At 34.9% G+C, this 17,489-nt stretch overlaps 1 protein-coding gene across 1 annotated transcript in view; it reads left to right on the forward strand.

The window, feature by feature from the left end:
* The window catches only part of LRRC7 (leucine rich repeat containing 7), a 601,965-nt gene that overhangs the window by 458,832 nt on the left and 125,644 nt on the right, over window positions 1-17,489 (forward strand). Inside the window, 3 exon segments of the mRNA XM_007948315.2 lie at window positions 9,876-10,005; window positions 11,019-11,134; window positions 12,948-13,017. Coding sequence (XP_007946506.2) covers window positions 9,876-10,005; window positions 11,019-11,134; window positions 12,948-13,017 — 316 coding nt within the window.

The following is a 17,489-nucleotide window of genomic DNA, read 5'->3' on the forward strand; positions in this document are numbered from 1 at the left end:
CGTCTGAGCACTAGTGACTGGGTTTTACCCCTTTCTCCTGCTCTTCCGGCCTGATACTGCCTCAGAAAACCAAGGAGAGAGGTCGCTGTGAGTCGGGGCCGACTCAATGGCATATCGTGTATAATTTAGTGACATTAATTACATTCACCATAGGCAACCATCATGACTGTCTGTTTCCAGATTTTTTCATCACACTTAATGCAAACTCCATAATCATTAAGTGATACTGACCCTATCTTTGATCATATTTAATAGTACATCCATTAAAAATTACAGGAATAGTTTATTTTCAACATTTTTCGCATTCTGTGGAAAAGCATTCTATGTCTTCTGTGCTAAATGACTTATAAAACTGGTTATTTCTGTTGTTGAAACTTATTTGTACCAAGGAATTCCAGCAGCTCTAAGAATTGAATTCCAATGATAATAATAATAAACATTCTGTGCTCACATTATGTCAAACACCATGTTTGATACTTTTAAATGCATTATCTTATTTAGATAAAAAGCCTCCTTACTACTATTTCATAAGTATAAGCTCCTTATCAACAGAAACAGAAACTGAGGCTGAGAGAAATTACCAGACATCAAGCCAAGCTGTTAATTAAACTATTTGTGATGCTTCCGAGTATATATGATAGTTAATTCACCCTCATCATACATAACTTTTCATATTTTATAATTTGATGGATTTTGTTGTTCAATTGAACAGTATCATTAATGTCACAAGCAAATAAAATTTTGCTGAAGATTATTCAAAAGCAGTTGCAGCACTACATCAACAGGGAGCTGCCAGAAACTCAAGCAAGATTCAAAAGGGGTCGTGAACTAGGGATATCACTACTAATGTCAGATGGATTCTGGCTGAAAGCAAAGAATACCAGAAAGATGTTTAAACTTGTGTTAAAACTGACTGTGAATAGGCATTCGAATATGTGAGTCATAACTAATTATGGGCACCATTGCAAAGAATGGGAACTTCAGAACATTTAGTTGTGCTCATGGGGAAACTGTAGATAGACCAAAAGGCAGTCATTCAAACAGAACAAGGGGATACTACTCATGGTTTAAAATCAGGTAAGGTGTATGTCAGCATTGTATATTTTCACCATTCTGATTCAATCTATATGCTGAGCAAATAATCCAGGAAGCCGGACTATCTGAAAAATAATGTGGCATCAGGATTGGAGGAAGATTCATTAACAACCTGTGATATGCAGATGACATAATCTTGCTTGCTGAAGGTGAAGAAGACTTGAAACACTTACTGATGAAGATCAAAGACTACAGCCTTCAGAATGGATTATACATCAACATAAAGAAAGGAAAAATCCTCAAAACTGGACCAATAAGTAACGTCATGATAAATAGAGAAAAGATTGAAGTTATCAAGGATTTTATTTTACTTGAATCCATAATCAACACCCATGGAAGCAGCAATCAAGATATGAGATGTATTACATCCGGCAAATCTGCTGCAAAATACTTATTTAAAGAGTTAAAAAGCAAAGATGAGACTTTAAGAACTAAGCATCATAAACAAGTGAAAGCTGAATGATGAATATGGAAGACCAAAAAATTGACACATTTATGGTCAGTTATGGTGTTGGCATGAACCTCCAGAAGAACAAACAAATCTGTCTTGGAAGATGTACAGTCAGAAAGCCCCTTAGAAATGAGAATGTCGAGACTTTGCCTCACGTACTTGGGACATGTTATCAGGAAGGACCAATCCCTGGAGAAGGACTTCATGCTTGCTAAAGCAGAGGAGCAACAAAAAGAGGAAGATCCTCCACAAGATGGAGTGACACACTGGCTGCAATGATTATGACGATGGCACAAGAATGGCCAGTATTTCATTTTGTTTACATGGGTCCCCATGAGTCAGAACTGACCTGAGGGCACCTAACAACAACATTTTTCCATTTCCCTGTGTATTTATAGTGAACTGTAAAAGAGTTTTTACATTTTGACAAAAATTTCAAAGGCTGTGGAACAATCATGATTTCCTCATGATTATTAAGATTGTTTTGCATGGTGTTCGCTTGCAGAGCCATTTTTATAGTACACCCCTATTGGGAAAAATGAGGACTTGGCTGTAGTGAAAAGACAAAATTTTTACTTCACAGTGGGTTTACCCAATTAATAATTTATAGACAGAAAGAATTTTATGTGGCTGGATTACAAGGAGTTAGTAGGTGCAAAACACACATTCTTTCAGTGATCTTTGAAGTTCCAAAGACTCAAACTCATAAATGGCTTTCAGTTGGCTTTATTGATTGTCATCATGTTAGAAATGATTTAAGGTGTTCTAACACAAGATGCTGTATGAAAACAAGCTATACTATATTTATTCAGATTATCACTGGCATTTCGTAATAACTAAGTCAAAAAATGAAACAAAGGTTGCCTTTTCTTTTAGAAGCTATGTCTGTACAATGGTATTCACTAAAAGTAAAAACAAGTTACAAAGAAAATTTAAAATATTTTAGATCAGTGTTTCACAAACTTAGGAGTACATACAAACCACCAAGGAACTTGCTTAAAATGTAAATTCAGATTCACTGATTTGAGGTGAAGCCCAAATCCTGTGTTTGCAACAAACTCCTAGGTAACATAGATACTCCTGAGATCTACGATACCTAGGAGTTGTAAAATTTGCAACTTTGAGTTGCAAAATTTAAAGTCTTTGCAAACATTTAAAACACACAATAAACAACAACAACAAAAAAGTCACTGCCATCGAGTCGAATCCGACTCATAGTGACCCCCACTGGGTTTCCGAGGCTATAAATATTTACAGAAGTAGATTGTCCCCATCTTCCTTCCAAAACACACAATACAAACAAACAAACAAACAAACTCACTGTGGTCGATTCCAATTCATAGCGACCCCTCCTTAGGTTTCTGAAGTGCCATTTCTATGGAAGTAGATTGCCCAGCCTTCCTTCCAAGGAGTGACTGGTGGTTTGAACATCCAGCCTTCTGGTTAGCAGTCAAATGTCTTAGGCACTATGCCACAAAAGCTCCTGAAACACACGATAGGTTTGCCAGTAACAGATAAATCCCACAGAAATATTACCAGAGTTATGTCAAGTAAGGCTTTACCTTATGTAACATATCAGTATACATAATGCTACTGGAGGTAGGAATGCTTGAAATCAAACAATGGTATCAACTTCATTTCCCAAAAATAACCTCTACAAATTTCTCTAATCCAGCTTTGTTTTCCTGAGTCCTCTTGCTTGGGAATATGCTCAATTACCTAGGCTAATAGGGAAAAGGAAGTATGAATATTTAATGTAGATACTCTCTAATTTCCCTTTAACATCATTTATGACCATTAACCTATTCAAAACCAAAGCCATTGCTATCAAGTCGATTCCAAGACCCTTTTGGACAGAGAGGAACTGCCCTATCGATTTCCAAGGCTGTAAGTCTTTGTGGAAGCAGACTGCCTCATCTTTCTCACAGGGAGCAGCTGGTGGGTTTGAACCACTGACATGTTGGTTAGTAGCTGAATGCTTTAACCACTGAGCACCTTTTATGACCATTCCAAAAAAAAAAAAAAATTCACTGTCATTGAGTCGGATCACTCATTTTAGTGAAAAATATTTGAGCTTTCCTTCTCTGACAGGTTTGTGCCTTGCACAGGTTCCAGCTTTCACAAGATTTATTGTATATGTCGATGATTAAAATGACCTGTAATGAGGTAATCTTGCACAGTCTCTTTATGAAATATTTAAAAATTATCCTGTGTTATTTCCTTTTTGGGAACTCTGGTGGTATAGTGCCTAAGGCATTTGACCACTAACCAGAAGGCTGGCAGGTTAAACCCACCAGCCACTCCTCAGAAGGAAGTTTGGGCCATCTACTTCCGTAGTGATATTGTTGTTGTTGTTGTTGTTGTTGTTGTTGTTGTTATGTGCCTGTGAGTCGCACTTGACTCATAGCGACCCCTCCTTGGGTTTCCGAGGTGGTATCACTACGAAAGTAGATTGCCCAACCTTCCTTCCGAGGAGTGGCTGGTGGGTTTGAATTGCCAGCCTTCTGGTTAATGGTCAAGTGCCTTAGGCACTACGCTACCAGACTGCCTCAGAATCCAAAGAAGAGGTCGCTATGAGTCAGATCCTACTGAATGGCAGTGAATTTTATTTCCTTCTTAAAACAGATAGTGTCATGTAAATAAAAGTGCCTGCTAGTCAACAAAGTGAAATTATATGTGAGCAGAAATTTAGCAGAAAGGGATACAGTAAAGAGAGAGATACAAAATTTGTTTAGCAAAGGTGAGCTGTTTAAGTAGCCACTGCCTAAAACTGACAGTACAACCATAAATTGGTTAAGAGACCAAGCTCTAATCATGTTATTAATTAATCTGTACCTCAGGTTCATTACTGGGAGAAAGGTAGTGAAAACAGTACTAACCATGTGTTACAAAGACTAGATACAGGTAGTCCGAGACTTATGACGAATTCAAGTTATAATGAACCACACTTACAACCATCTGTTTTTGTATTTTCTTCTGCATCTTACCATAGGCACCACATACAATGTTGCAGCACATAAATTCCTGATGTTATTGTTCTCAGATATAATGTTTCCAACCACCAAAGACAAATAAAAATGAAAATTAAAAACTAAAAAAAAAGATGTATTCAACTTATGTCACACCCAACTTACAACAGAGTAATTGTCAGAATAGAACTTCTTCATAAGTCAGGGACTACCTGTACATGTACAGGAGTTAGTACACATAAAGCAATTAGAACAGGATATATTGAACAGTGTGTAACTTTTGCCATTATCCCCTTTTCAGAGACTGTAAAATCAATTTCACTTAATTTAGGTTAGGAATCAAGTTTAGAATTCTATCTTTCATTTTCTCATTCAGGTGACTGATTTGGGCGGCTTCTACACAATGACAAGAAACTAACAGAATTTAGTCTAATTTTTTTCTATGTTGTTGCTGTTGTTGTTATTTCCCATCGAGTCGGCCCGACTCATAGCAACCCCTCCTTGGGTTTCCGAGGTAGTATCACTACAGAAGTAGGATTGCCCGAGTGTTTACTAAAATAAACTCAAATGATTATGTTATTAAATCCTATAGTTTAAGCCAAATTCATTTAAAGTTGTAGAAACAGAATGTGATAGAAATGGAGCAATTGTTTAGGGAGTCTGGTAATGAAAATACCTATTTTGTCTGATTCTAAGCATAGTTACTGTTATCATATAGACAATATAATATTCCTTTGTTCCAATTTCTCCCTGTCTCTCCAAAGCAATTAGTAACCTTTACCTCCCTTCACATTCTTTAGGAAATTTTCTAGAGTAACTAAAAAGAAAATTTGCAGAGGAAAGTATCACCCAAATGCAATATTCTGTTTAAGGTATTTTTAATGGGCATATTTGCAACCTGTGAGTAAAATCCAGCTTTATTCCCTGCCAAACATATATATATATAAATATAGAAAATTTTCATGCATGCTGGAATAAATACTACAACTGCAATTTGTTCACAACATATAAACGGCCACATCCTAATAGCGTCAGGGCAGACTGAGGAGAAAATAAGCAGTGAATGAGGATGGCTCTTAAGTGGATATCATTGGTCAGTGCTGGTTTTGCACTTTAAAGAAATCTTATACCAATATCAGTAAAATTCCATTTGATCAATCCTCTGTATTCTTCTCAATAACATTTATTTTTGTGAGGATACCTCTGTCATTTTGGGAAATACATTAAACGTTTTCTTGTGTTTAAAATTTCTCTCTCCGGGTCCTTTGACTTGGCTTCCAAATACTATGATCCTAAACAGGTTATTCTCAAGAACTCTGCCAAAAAACATGAAAGTAATTTCAAACACCTCTTTTCATAAGAGTAGATTGTTTAAAATAGTCATCATCACAATTTTGTTGTTAAGAATTGGATGTTTAAAAGAGAAATTGGATGTCTTATTCATGTTATAGCATTATTCCTTACACAAAAACGATGACAAGCAATAATTGATCAACAAATATCTTTTGCTTAATATTAATAATAATGATTATAATTTATTGAAGGTTTACTATGTCATCTAATTATCACACAAACCTCAAAAATGTATGACTATTTCCATTTTACAGATGAGAAAACTGAGGCTGTGAAATATAAAGTGAGTTACCCAAAGTTAATTAATGAACAGGTGGACAAGCCAGGATTGAAACTCAAGTCTGGCTCCAAGGCCTGCAAACATTCCCTGTTCCATATTGTCTAGGTACAACAAAGGAGAGATTAAAACATTTAAGGCATTATCCCAGCCCTCGAGGAGCCTATATTGTAGTTGGAAAGACATAGCAAAATAGCTGAAAAATTAAAATGATGATTCAAAAATAAACAGTGGACTAATATAATAATTTAAAAAAATCACAAGTTTGTAGTGTTTCTCTAACTTGTATAGAGAGTCCCAAAACTTATTTGTCAATTATTCTTCAAAAATACATCTACTAATATCACAAGTAGGAGCTCTGGTAGCATAATGCCTAAGGCGCTTGACTGCTAACCAGAAGGCTGGAGGTTCAAACCCACCAGCCACTCCTCAGAAGGAAGGTTGGGCAAACTACTTCGTAGTGATACCGCCTCCGAAAACAAAGGAGGATTCGCTATGAGTCGGTCCTACTCAACAGCACATAACGACAACAATCTCACAAGTAATGACTGTTCTAAGGAATGTAATTTGAGAATTGCTGATCTAGTTGATAAGTGAACTAGAACTTCTAAATTAGAGGAAAAAGCTTCAGAGGTTTGGGTGGGTAGGACAGAAAAGAATAAAGTCTCAAAAAGATTAAATTTATTTCTTGAATCCTAACCTCAGAAATTCAAAGTCACTAAATCAATAATCTTTTATTTTATCAGATTTTATTTTTTAAAAAATTCATCGACTGTGTGTTGTTTTGCTAAGTGCTATTCTAAAACATTTTCATTTATTAACACATGTAATGCTCACAATATTCTCAGAAAGTAGGTATTATTATCATAATTTCCTGTTTTACTAAGGAAGGAATTATAACTCTTTTACCCAATACCACATAAAAGAGGGAAGTTTGAATCAACGGTATGGCTGCAGATCCAAAGCACCTAACTAGTAAGCTAAACTACCTTTCAAAGGCAGCTTCGTTTTTAACAAGTATCCCGGTAATTTTGATGCAGGCACAATGGAATAGGGTTTGAGAAAGGAACTAACTGACCATAATAGAAGTACACTGTGTCTAGACCTGTTATTCTCAAACTTTATTGTTCATCAGAAACCCTAGCAGACTTGACGATACACCAATTTTCTGACCTGATGTTCAGTTTCTGATTCAGTAAGTCTGGGATGGCTGCTGAAAGTCTGCATTTCTAACAAGTTTCCAGGTTAGGCTGATGCTACTTGTCTGGGCATCGCTTGTTGAGAACCACTTACCTGGACGAGACTATGGAAAGGCTTAAATATTAGTGCAGAGGAATTTGAGTTTTATGTAGTAAAGTGTTTGTATTATGTATGTTTTGTTATTAATTTTTTTTTTACTAGATAACAAATACATTTTCGTGGTACAAAATTCAAAAAGTACAAACAGGTATATGATGAAGCAAGTTCTCCAACCCTCAAGTTTTCCTCCTCAGAGTCATGGACATTACTTCTTCCTTGTATGTCCTTCCATGCTTAGGAGATTAAAGGAAGCAGGATGCCTAGCACTGAAGTATCCAGAATAAAATTTAATAATCTTCTTGTTATTACAACTGTCTAGCAAGTAGACTATTGGAATTTCCCATCTTGAATATTGACATCTGCTATACATTGTACATCTGGATCAAATAAATAAATAATGTTAAATGTAGGTGCAAATTATACATGAGGAAACTGAGTCATGAAGAGGTTAAAGAATTTGCCTCATTTCACATAGTAAGTAACATAGCTAGAGTTCACTCCCACACACCCATGCTGTTTGATTCCAAAGCCAAGGGTCCTTGAAGCTACTGGTCCAACTTCTCACAACCCACTTAGATTTTATAATTCCAAGTTCAATAGTCTGTCTGTAAAACTATACTTTATGAGAGAATGACTTTAAATATATATATATATCCATTCAGATATCTGCGTTTTCATGGCTTTTATTCAAGAGTACAGCTAAGAAAGAGAAAGCTCAACATGCAATTTCTTATCTTATGGTAGATGTTTGGCCTCTAGGACAAGCATTAATCAGACGACTCTTGATAAGTTTTTTACAAAGAAATAAAACTCTTTAATCCTTAATGCGTTTAATATTGAAAATTATATGGTACTAAATGAATGGTAGTATTACTATTTTTCCATTGAACAGAACAAGTAGACACTGTGTGGTTTAAAATCAGGAAATGTGTATGTTAGGGTTATAGTCTTTCAACACATTTATTCATTCTGTATGCTGAGCAAATAATTCAGGAAGCTGGACTATATAAAGAAGAATGTACCATCAGCATTGGAGGAAGACTCGTTAACAACGTACAATATGCAAATGACACAAACTTGCTTTTTGGAAGTGAGGAGGACTTGAAGCACTTACTGATGAAGATCGTAGACTTCAGTATGGATTACACCTCAACATAAAGAAAACAAAAATCTTCACAACGTGACCAAAAGAAAAAAAAAAAAAAAAAAAACCTCACTGCTATGGAATCAAATCTGACTCATAGCGATCCCTCCTTTGGTTTCTGAGGTGGTATTACTATGGAAGTAGATTGCCCAATTTTCCTTCCAAAGAGTGGCTGGTGGACTTGAACCACCAGCCTTCTGGCTAGCAGTCAAATGCCTTAGGCACAATGCCACCAGAGCTAAATTGTTGTTACAGATTTCATTTTACTGGACTCTACAGGTACTGCCCATGGAAGTAGTAGTCAAGAAATCAGACACATTGCATTGGACAAATGTGTTGCAAAAGACTTCTTTAAAGTGTGAAAAATCAAAAATGTCACTTTAAGGACTAACGTGTGCCTGATTCAAGGCATGGTATTTTCAATCACCTCACGCATGTATGGAACCTGGACAATGAATAAGGAAGACCAAAGAATAGGTGCATTTGAATCATGGTGTTGGCAAAGAATATTGAATACACCATAGACTGCCAAGATGAAAGAATCTATCTTGGAAGAATTATAGCCAGAATGCTCCTTAGACGCAAATATGGCAAGACTTCATCTCTCGTAATTTGGTCATGCTATCCAGAGGACCAGTCCTTGGAGAAGGATATCGTGCTTGGTAAAGTAGAAGGTCAGAGAAAAAGAGGAAGCCACAAAAAGTGGCTGCCACATTGTTCTCAAACCCAGCATCGACTGGGAGGAGGAGCAGGACTGGGCAATGTTTCCTTCTGTGTACATGGGTTAGGTCACTATGCCTCGGAACTGATTCGGTGGCACCTAACAACTCCCACACAACAAAATGCTTAGTAAAATGCACTTAATTTGTGCTTTTGTTGTTACTGCTTTCTTCTCTTTATCCTCCCTTCCAAAGGCCTACCTGCTACAGACTTCTACCTCCTCAATGTCCATTATATGCAGTCACTTCAAGGATGTACATTCAGAATGTATGGCTATGAATGATACCTATTTTGTATGAAAACAAAACAAAACAAAACCCTGTTATTGTCAATGGCTCAATTAAATGACAAGTCATTTTAGAAATGAAAAAATAAACCATAGTTATTATTACTAATTGAATCATTTATAGTATTGAAGCGTTCTATAGGACTGATTAATTTATTTATTATTCTGCAGGGACTAGACAAATAATCTTAGTTTTTTGGTGAATTTGTGTGCGTGGCTTTTGAAAATCTTTTTGTTATCTAACCTTTTAAAATGTTTTACTAATATATTTAACTTTTCAGTTTATCTTTATTAGAAGAATTTGACTGTAGCTGTAATGAATTGGAGTCGCTACCTTCTACTGTTGGCTACCTTCATAGTCTTCGAACATTAGCAGTCGATGAGAATTTCCTTCCAGAATTACCCAGAGAAGTGAGGAATAACCTTATTTCTATTAACTAATTTCTACTGAATTTGGGTTGGGATTAATCTTAGCAGGTATAATAGCAGTGTAGATTCATGATTGAGCTACGAGTGTATTTTGGAATTACCTCCAAACATGTTTCTTAATTATTCTATTTTAAATGATAAGTGACAGTTTCTAATATTTAACTCAAAAAATTAATTTGACTTAAAGTTTGCATGCAAAGAAAAGTAATAGTTTTAGTTAATCAGTGCTAAAGAATATAATTTTAGATCATTTATTTATTTTGCTATCAAGAGCAATTATAACTAACATTTTGGGATAATTGCATCTCCATTACTGAAGTAAAAGTTTCTTTACTGTAATATATTTTTCAAGTCTAACATTACATAATACTATTACTTTAACTTCAGCATCCACATAGAGATTCCTTCATTTTTACCTCTCAATGCATTTTAATTTATTAATGTCAAGAAAAAAATGTGAAGTATATTTTAAATTCAACATTTTCTACTAATCATTTCCATAATCAAGTAACATTAATCAATATGTCATTATTTTAAAGCAAAAAGTTTTGAATAAAAATGACTAGTGCTATTGTAAGGTGAAATAAAACTAACTCTCCCAAGGAAATGTCAAAAATATTTTATTTTTCTCGTTTGCATGATTTTCTATTGTAAACCCTCATGTATTAGCACTCACTTCAATGGCTAGAAACAATAGGATTTATGAAAACAATGGTGTTAATGAGTATTTCAACAATAAACAAAATTATAACAAGAAAAATACTTCCTAATATGTAAAGGAATATGAGGTTTAAGTTGTCTTAATTTCTTATAAAACATATATGATATATACATATTTTTAGAGAGATTTAAAAATAAAACAATACACATATTAAGAGAAAATCTTCTAAGTAACAAGGAAATCTGTGCATTAACTAAATTGCTTTGTAAATTAAAACAAATAATATAAAAATAGCATCACACTATGAGTACTTATTTTCTTTTGTTACCCATAGATTGGAAGCTGTAAGAATGTCACAGTTATGTCTCTACGCTCCAATAAGCTGGAATTTCTTCCTGAAGAGATTGGACAGATGCAAAAACTAAGAGTCTTAAATTTGAGTGACAACAGGTATTTTTACAACATTTAACAATCATATATTAGTAGTTACTTGATAAAAAAGATTGTGTCTGTGGTCAATTTACTACACATCCCTGTCTCGCTCTCTCTCTCTCTCTCTCTTTCTCTCTCTCTATATATATGTATGCATAAAAAGAGGTCACTTTCACAGGAGGTCATTGGAAGAACAAGGAAAAATTAGGGTACTAAATTTTTCTTTAACAATTTCTTTCTTTTCTTCATATTCTAAGTTATGATTGGATTGATAATGACTTATGGTAGATATTGTTGTACATGCTTCTGGAGAATTGTCCCCTAGCATAATTTTGATGCAGAGAGGTGAAATTCTTTTAATTTATCCCTACATGATGTGCAAAATTCTCTAAGTCCTTCCTTCATAATTTCTGTCTTTTTCATTTAATTCATTATTAAATAACCAAAGTTTAGAAATATTTTTTATGGGTAATCTGGTTTTGTGCTATGAATGCTGTTATAAGAGATAATTCTTAAATAAATTAAATCATGATATAACTTAATCTCTGTTGCTCTTCTTTGTATTTTATTTATATTTTACAAATATTTATTAGCTCAAAAATGTTATTATTTTCTTCCTAAAGTCATCTAGCTAATGCACAATCTGTTAATATTTGTGTTGGCTGTCAATCTCTTTTCATATGTATTAAACTTTTTGAAAGCATTTAACTACTTTTGCACATAAAATTAACTGTTCCAGCAGTCATTATTAATTATTAGAGCGTTTTTCACTTTCATTATCAAAATACATTTATTCATCAATTGGTTGATAGAATTTAAACCTATAAAAGACAAATTTTTATTCCAAGTTGTATCTAAAATATTTATATTCAAGAGTGAACAGGCAGAAATTAACAATAAATGTCATTACCGTGCTATGTTTGCATTATTGACTTTGCTGACTATTATAGTAACTTATATGGTCAAAATTTACTAATCATGTTGAAGTTCAAGGACCACAGATATTATGTTAAAGTAGATTTTTGGTTATTGGATCTTGCAAAGGCTGATGATAAAGTTAAATAAATGATTTGGGGCAGAATGCCAAATTGATGCCAGACTTCACATATCTTAAGAATGGTACATTTAGAGATTCCTTCTTTGAATATCTACAGTACAATATGCAAAGGCTGAAAGAACAAAAGGACAAAGGAGGTCAACATAACATTGAGAGCCATAGTTCCTCCAATAGTAAATAAAATAGACTTGGCCATTTGCCCTTATGGAGGTTGAAGTTTTGTGGAGCTATCTAAAAGTGAACAAATAATCACAAAAGTACATATATGATTGCAAAGTGTGACATATTCCACAGAAGAAAATACAAGATATTTTGAAACTAGAACAGAAAAGTAAGTAAAATGGGAATCAGGAAAACCCTCTGAGAAAACAGCATTAAGCTGAGAGCCAAAGGGTATGTTGTATTTAGCCCAGTGAAGTATGGCAGAAAGTGTATTACTAGACAGAGAAAAGAAATTCATTTATCCTTGTCATACACTAATAGAGATCAGTGGATACGTGGAGAATGAATCAGGGAAAGAGTAGCAGAAGCTTCTAGAAGAGTTATTAGGGGTGATCTTTTAAGATCTGACAAGGCACGTTAACCATTTTGGATTATATCTTGGGTACAATGGAAAGCATTTGAGGGCTTGTAAACAGATTTTCATTTTTTAAAAGATTGTTCAGGCTGCCAGTTGGAGAGAGAAAGAACAAAATCAACAAGTTACAGTAGTTTAAAGGATCCTTCTAAAAAACTAACTTTATCCATGCTAATTGAATTTTCTTGTTGTGGCAGATTGAAGAATTTACCATTCTCATTCACCAAACTTAAAGAGCTTGCAGCTTTGTGGCTTTCTGACAATCAGGTAAGAAATTTTAAGATTTTCTTTTGTTTATTAAGATGACTATAATTAAAACTTTAAGTTGTTAATCTATTCCCAACAGACACCTTGACTATTTACTACAAACATTATTCTTTATCCCTTAGAAGAAATATTTTATAAAGGAGCACTTCAAATATATGTTTCATCACTATAGACAAAAAAATAATCACAATTCCTACCCTCTTTAAATACTTTGATTGTAATTCATTTTTAGAGAGCTCATGCACAAAATGATCATTTCTTCTTAGCTGTAAGTAGCACTGTATGTCCTAAGAAGACATACTATATTTTTTTTTTCTTTTAATTTAAGGAGCTTTAAGCATTTTTTTTTTTTTTTTTTTTACTGTGTTAAATTTTATTGTGCTTTGGGTACAAATTTACAAAGCAAATTTCTTTTACATTCAACAGTTTATGCACATTTGATTTCATGCCCTGATTATCATCCCCAACCACAAAAAACTCTCCTCCCCTCCCATCCATGTGATTACCCGCCTCCCAAGCCCTTCTTAACTATGCATTCCTATCTGTCCAGCTTTCCCTCTAAGTGAATGCTGCCCTTCTGGTGCCTCATGGCTGATTGATCTAAGGGGTGCATCTCCCTAGAGTAAATAGATGTATTGCCCTGGGGTAGGTGTTCTGCATGTAAGTCTTTTTACTTCTGAGCTGAGAGCCAATCCATGGAAGTGAGTCCATTTCTAGGCCCCAAGGGAACCCAGGACCACAGTCTCAGGGAGTCTACCAGTCTCTATCTGACCAGTAGTTCAGGTCATTTTTGTATTTTTGAATTTTTTTCCACATTTTTCCTCCCATTCTATCCAGGATCTCCAGTTTTGATCCCTTTCCAAGTGTTTGGCATATTGGTAGCTGGGCACCATCTAGTTCTTCTGATCTCCGGGTCCAACGTATCCTTGGACTAATTGTTTTCAGATGCCTTTGGTTTTCTTCACTCTTCTTTGCTTCAGATGAGAGCGGGCCAATAGTTGCATCTTAGATGGCCACTTGAAAGCTTTTAAGACTTCAGTTGCTACTCACCAAAGTAGGTTGTAGAACAAGATTTTTATGTACTAAGAAAACATACTTTAATTAGAACTCTGAAGGCAAATAAGAAATTATTACCACAATCCCCACAAGAAGGAATTAATAGCACACATGTTCCTTTTTCCTTCATGCTTTTAATTACAATCAAGTTAATTCTAAAACTTTATTCAGAAATTTTGTAGATTTCTAACAATTACCAATATTTTATATGAAATTATTGTGATATAATTCTTTATACCCATGAAAATGGGCTATAATTGAATCAGTAATTAAGTGTTAGTGAGTAGTTTTGTTGACTAGAAGTAGCCTAACAATTGAAGACATCAGATTTGTCATCAGAAAAATTGGTGATAGACAATTTTGAAATAGTTTATCAATCTTCTTTCACTCTCCTTATAATCCCAAAATATTGAAGTACCTATTCCAAGCAATTAATAACAAAATGAAAATAATCCTTTTTAAATTTAGCTTGCTTTCATTGAAATATCTGATCATAAAAGTAGCAAACCAAAAACCCAAACGATTGTCCAATCATCTTCCGAGGAGTGGCTGGTGGATTTGAACTACCAGCCTTCTGGTTAGCAGTCAAATGCCTTAGGCACTATGCCATCTAAGCTCCCAATAAAAGCAGCAGTACTGCAAAATTAATTGTTCATACTTCTAGACATTTGGTTACTGTTGTGAAAAATTAAAAATCTCTGTGAAATGTAAAATTTGAGATTACTAGAGATATGTGAAAATCGGAAAAGGGGGGTTGACAGTGATGGAAGATTGATTAAGGGTAGGGTTACATGGCCAATTATTGTAATTACTGTCAATAAGTTGTACCCCAATAAAAAGCTGAACTGGCAAAAGTTGTGTGATAGATATATTTACTACAACAGCAACAAAGACTAAGTGATGAAACTGCTTATGCACAACAGAAAACCTCAACGGATTTGGTTCCTTGGTTTGGAGGTTTAAGGGCATGATTTCATGGGACATCCTTGTTAGCAGGCCTAATAAATAAGTGTTTCTGTTCTAGCTAATTGTGTAGTGCCTAAGGTCTTAAAAGCTTGCAAGTGGCCATCCAAAGCACAATAGTTAGTCTCAATTCTCCAGTCTCTTTACAGCAACAGAGGAATGAGAGTCAGGAATAGGAGGAGGATATGAAATTTGTGGCTAATTGCCTCCATAAACAACTACGTCCTTTGCTGTGAGATCAGAAGAACTGAATGGTGCCTGGCTACCATTACTAAACATTTTCATCAGAGATTCCATAGAAGAATCCTGATCAGAAGGGGGGAAATGTGGAAACAGAATTTCAAATTATCTTGGACTGTAGACTTTCTGGAGCCATGGATGGTGAATGAAACCCTGAAACTAACTATTGCTATGAGATAATCTTTAAACTTTAAGCCAAAAATATCCCCTAAGTCATCTTCAAACAGAACAATAGTTTAGCTTAACTAGTAAAAAATGTCTTTCTTGAGCATAATGCTCTCTTAAGACCTATCCATATGGGACCAAATTGACAACAGCCAATTGTAAGATTAGAGAGGTACCTTAGGACAGCAGTTAATTTATGTTAATGAGAGAACAATTCAGAAAAGGAGGGTGAAAATGGTTGGACAAGTCAAAAAATGTACTCAGTGTCACTAAATTGCACATGTAGAAACTGGAACTGGTGTATGTTTTACTGTGTATATTCTCAACAACAGCAAAATAAATAAATATATTTTTTAATTATATTGCAATTGTAAGAATAATGATAGTCCTACTGTTTGTTCCTACAGTCATTACAGTGCGCTTCCTTCTACTGAGTAAAAATTCAATTGTCATTCAAATTCAAGTCATTCAATAAGATTTTTCTAGGCGTCAATATATCCTTATAAATAAATCATGTTGGAATCAGTGTGAACTATGCTAATGGAACAGTCTGTTTTATAGTCTTGTGAAGTGAAAAAACATCCCCTGATGTCATGATTTATTATTCTTGTGAGAGAATGGAGAGAACAATGACTGCATCATTTAACTTTTATTTAGAGCAGTGGTTTAATGTGTTTCTGACTGAGTTCCATGAGACAAGCTAGTATTCCAAATCCCCTTTGTGCCTCACTCCTATTCATAAATGTCATGAAATAAGTAGGTTGTTTAAAACATTAAACAACACAATCATTTCCAATGTATCTATCTGTACGTAATATCACAGATCTAAAAACTCTTTCAAAATCAATATTTCTGAATTAAAATTTATGATATAGAATGAAATATGACCATAGGTGAATATGTTGTTGTTGTTGTTGTTGTTGTTGTTGTTAGGTGCAATTGAATCAGCTCTGACTCATAGCGACCCTATGTACAACATAATGAAACACTGCCTAGCCCTGTGCCAGCCTCATAATCCTTACTATACCTGAGCCCATTGTGGTAGCCACTGTGTCAATGTATCTCATTGAGGGTCTTTCCCTTCTTCACTGACCCTCCACTTTACTAGCGTGATATCCTTCTCCAGGGAATGGTCCCTTCTGACAACATGACCAAAGTAGGTGAGACCAAGTCTAGCCATTCTTGCCTCCAAGGAGCATTCCGGCTGCACTTCTTCCAGGATAGATTTGTTTGTTCTTTTGGCAGTCCATGGTACCTTCAGTATTCTTCAATATGTCGTCTGATGTCTTGGCTGCTGCTTCCATTGGTGTTGATTGTGGAAACAAGTAATATAAAATCTTTAACACCTTCAATCTTTTTGCCATTTATTGTGATGCTGCTTATTGGGCCAGTTGTGGGGATTTTCATTTTCTTTGTGTTGAGATAATGCCTACTTCAGATTGAAGCCTTTAATCTTCATCAGTAAGTGCTTCAAGTGTTCTTCACTTTTAGCAAGTAAGGTTGTGTCATCTGCGTATCTCAGATTGTTAATGAGTCTTCTTCCAGTCCTGATGCCACATTCCTCTTCATATAGTCCAGCTTCCCAGATTATTTGTTCAGCATACAGATTGAATGAAATGAAATGTGCAAAGATATGCTTGGCATTTCTCAAGCTGAAAGAACTGAGGAAAATTTTAAGCCTCAAATTGCAATATTGAAATATTCTATGGGCAAAATATTAAATGATGCAGGAAACATCAAAAGAAGATGGAAGGAATACACAGAGCCACTGTACCATTTCAAGAGGTGGCATATGTTCAAGAACCAATGGTACTGAAGGAAGAAGTTGAGGCTTCGCTGAAAGAAGTGGAGAAGAACAAGCCTTCAGGAATTGACAGAATACCCATTGAGATGTTTCAAGAAACGGATGTCCCACTGGAGGCACTCACTCAGCTATACCAAGAGATTTGGAAGACAGCTACGTGGCCAACTGACTGGAAGAGATCCATATTTGTACCCATTGCAAAGAAAGGTGATCCCACAGAATGTGGAAATTATTGATGAAAATC

Source organism: Orycteropus afer, unplaced genomic scaffold, assembly GCF_000298275.1.
Source record: "Orycteropus afer afer isolate SDZICR_OR568_19922 unplaced genomic scaffold, OryAfe1.0 scaffold00213, whole genome shotgun sequence".
NCBI lineage: Eukaryota > Metazoa > Chordata > Mammalia > Tubulidentata > Orycteropodidae > Orycteropus > Orycteropus afer.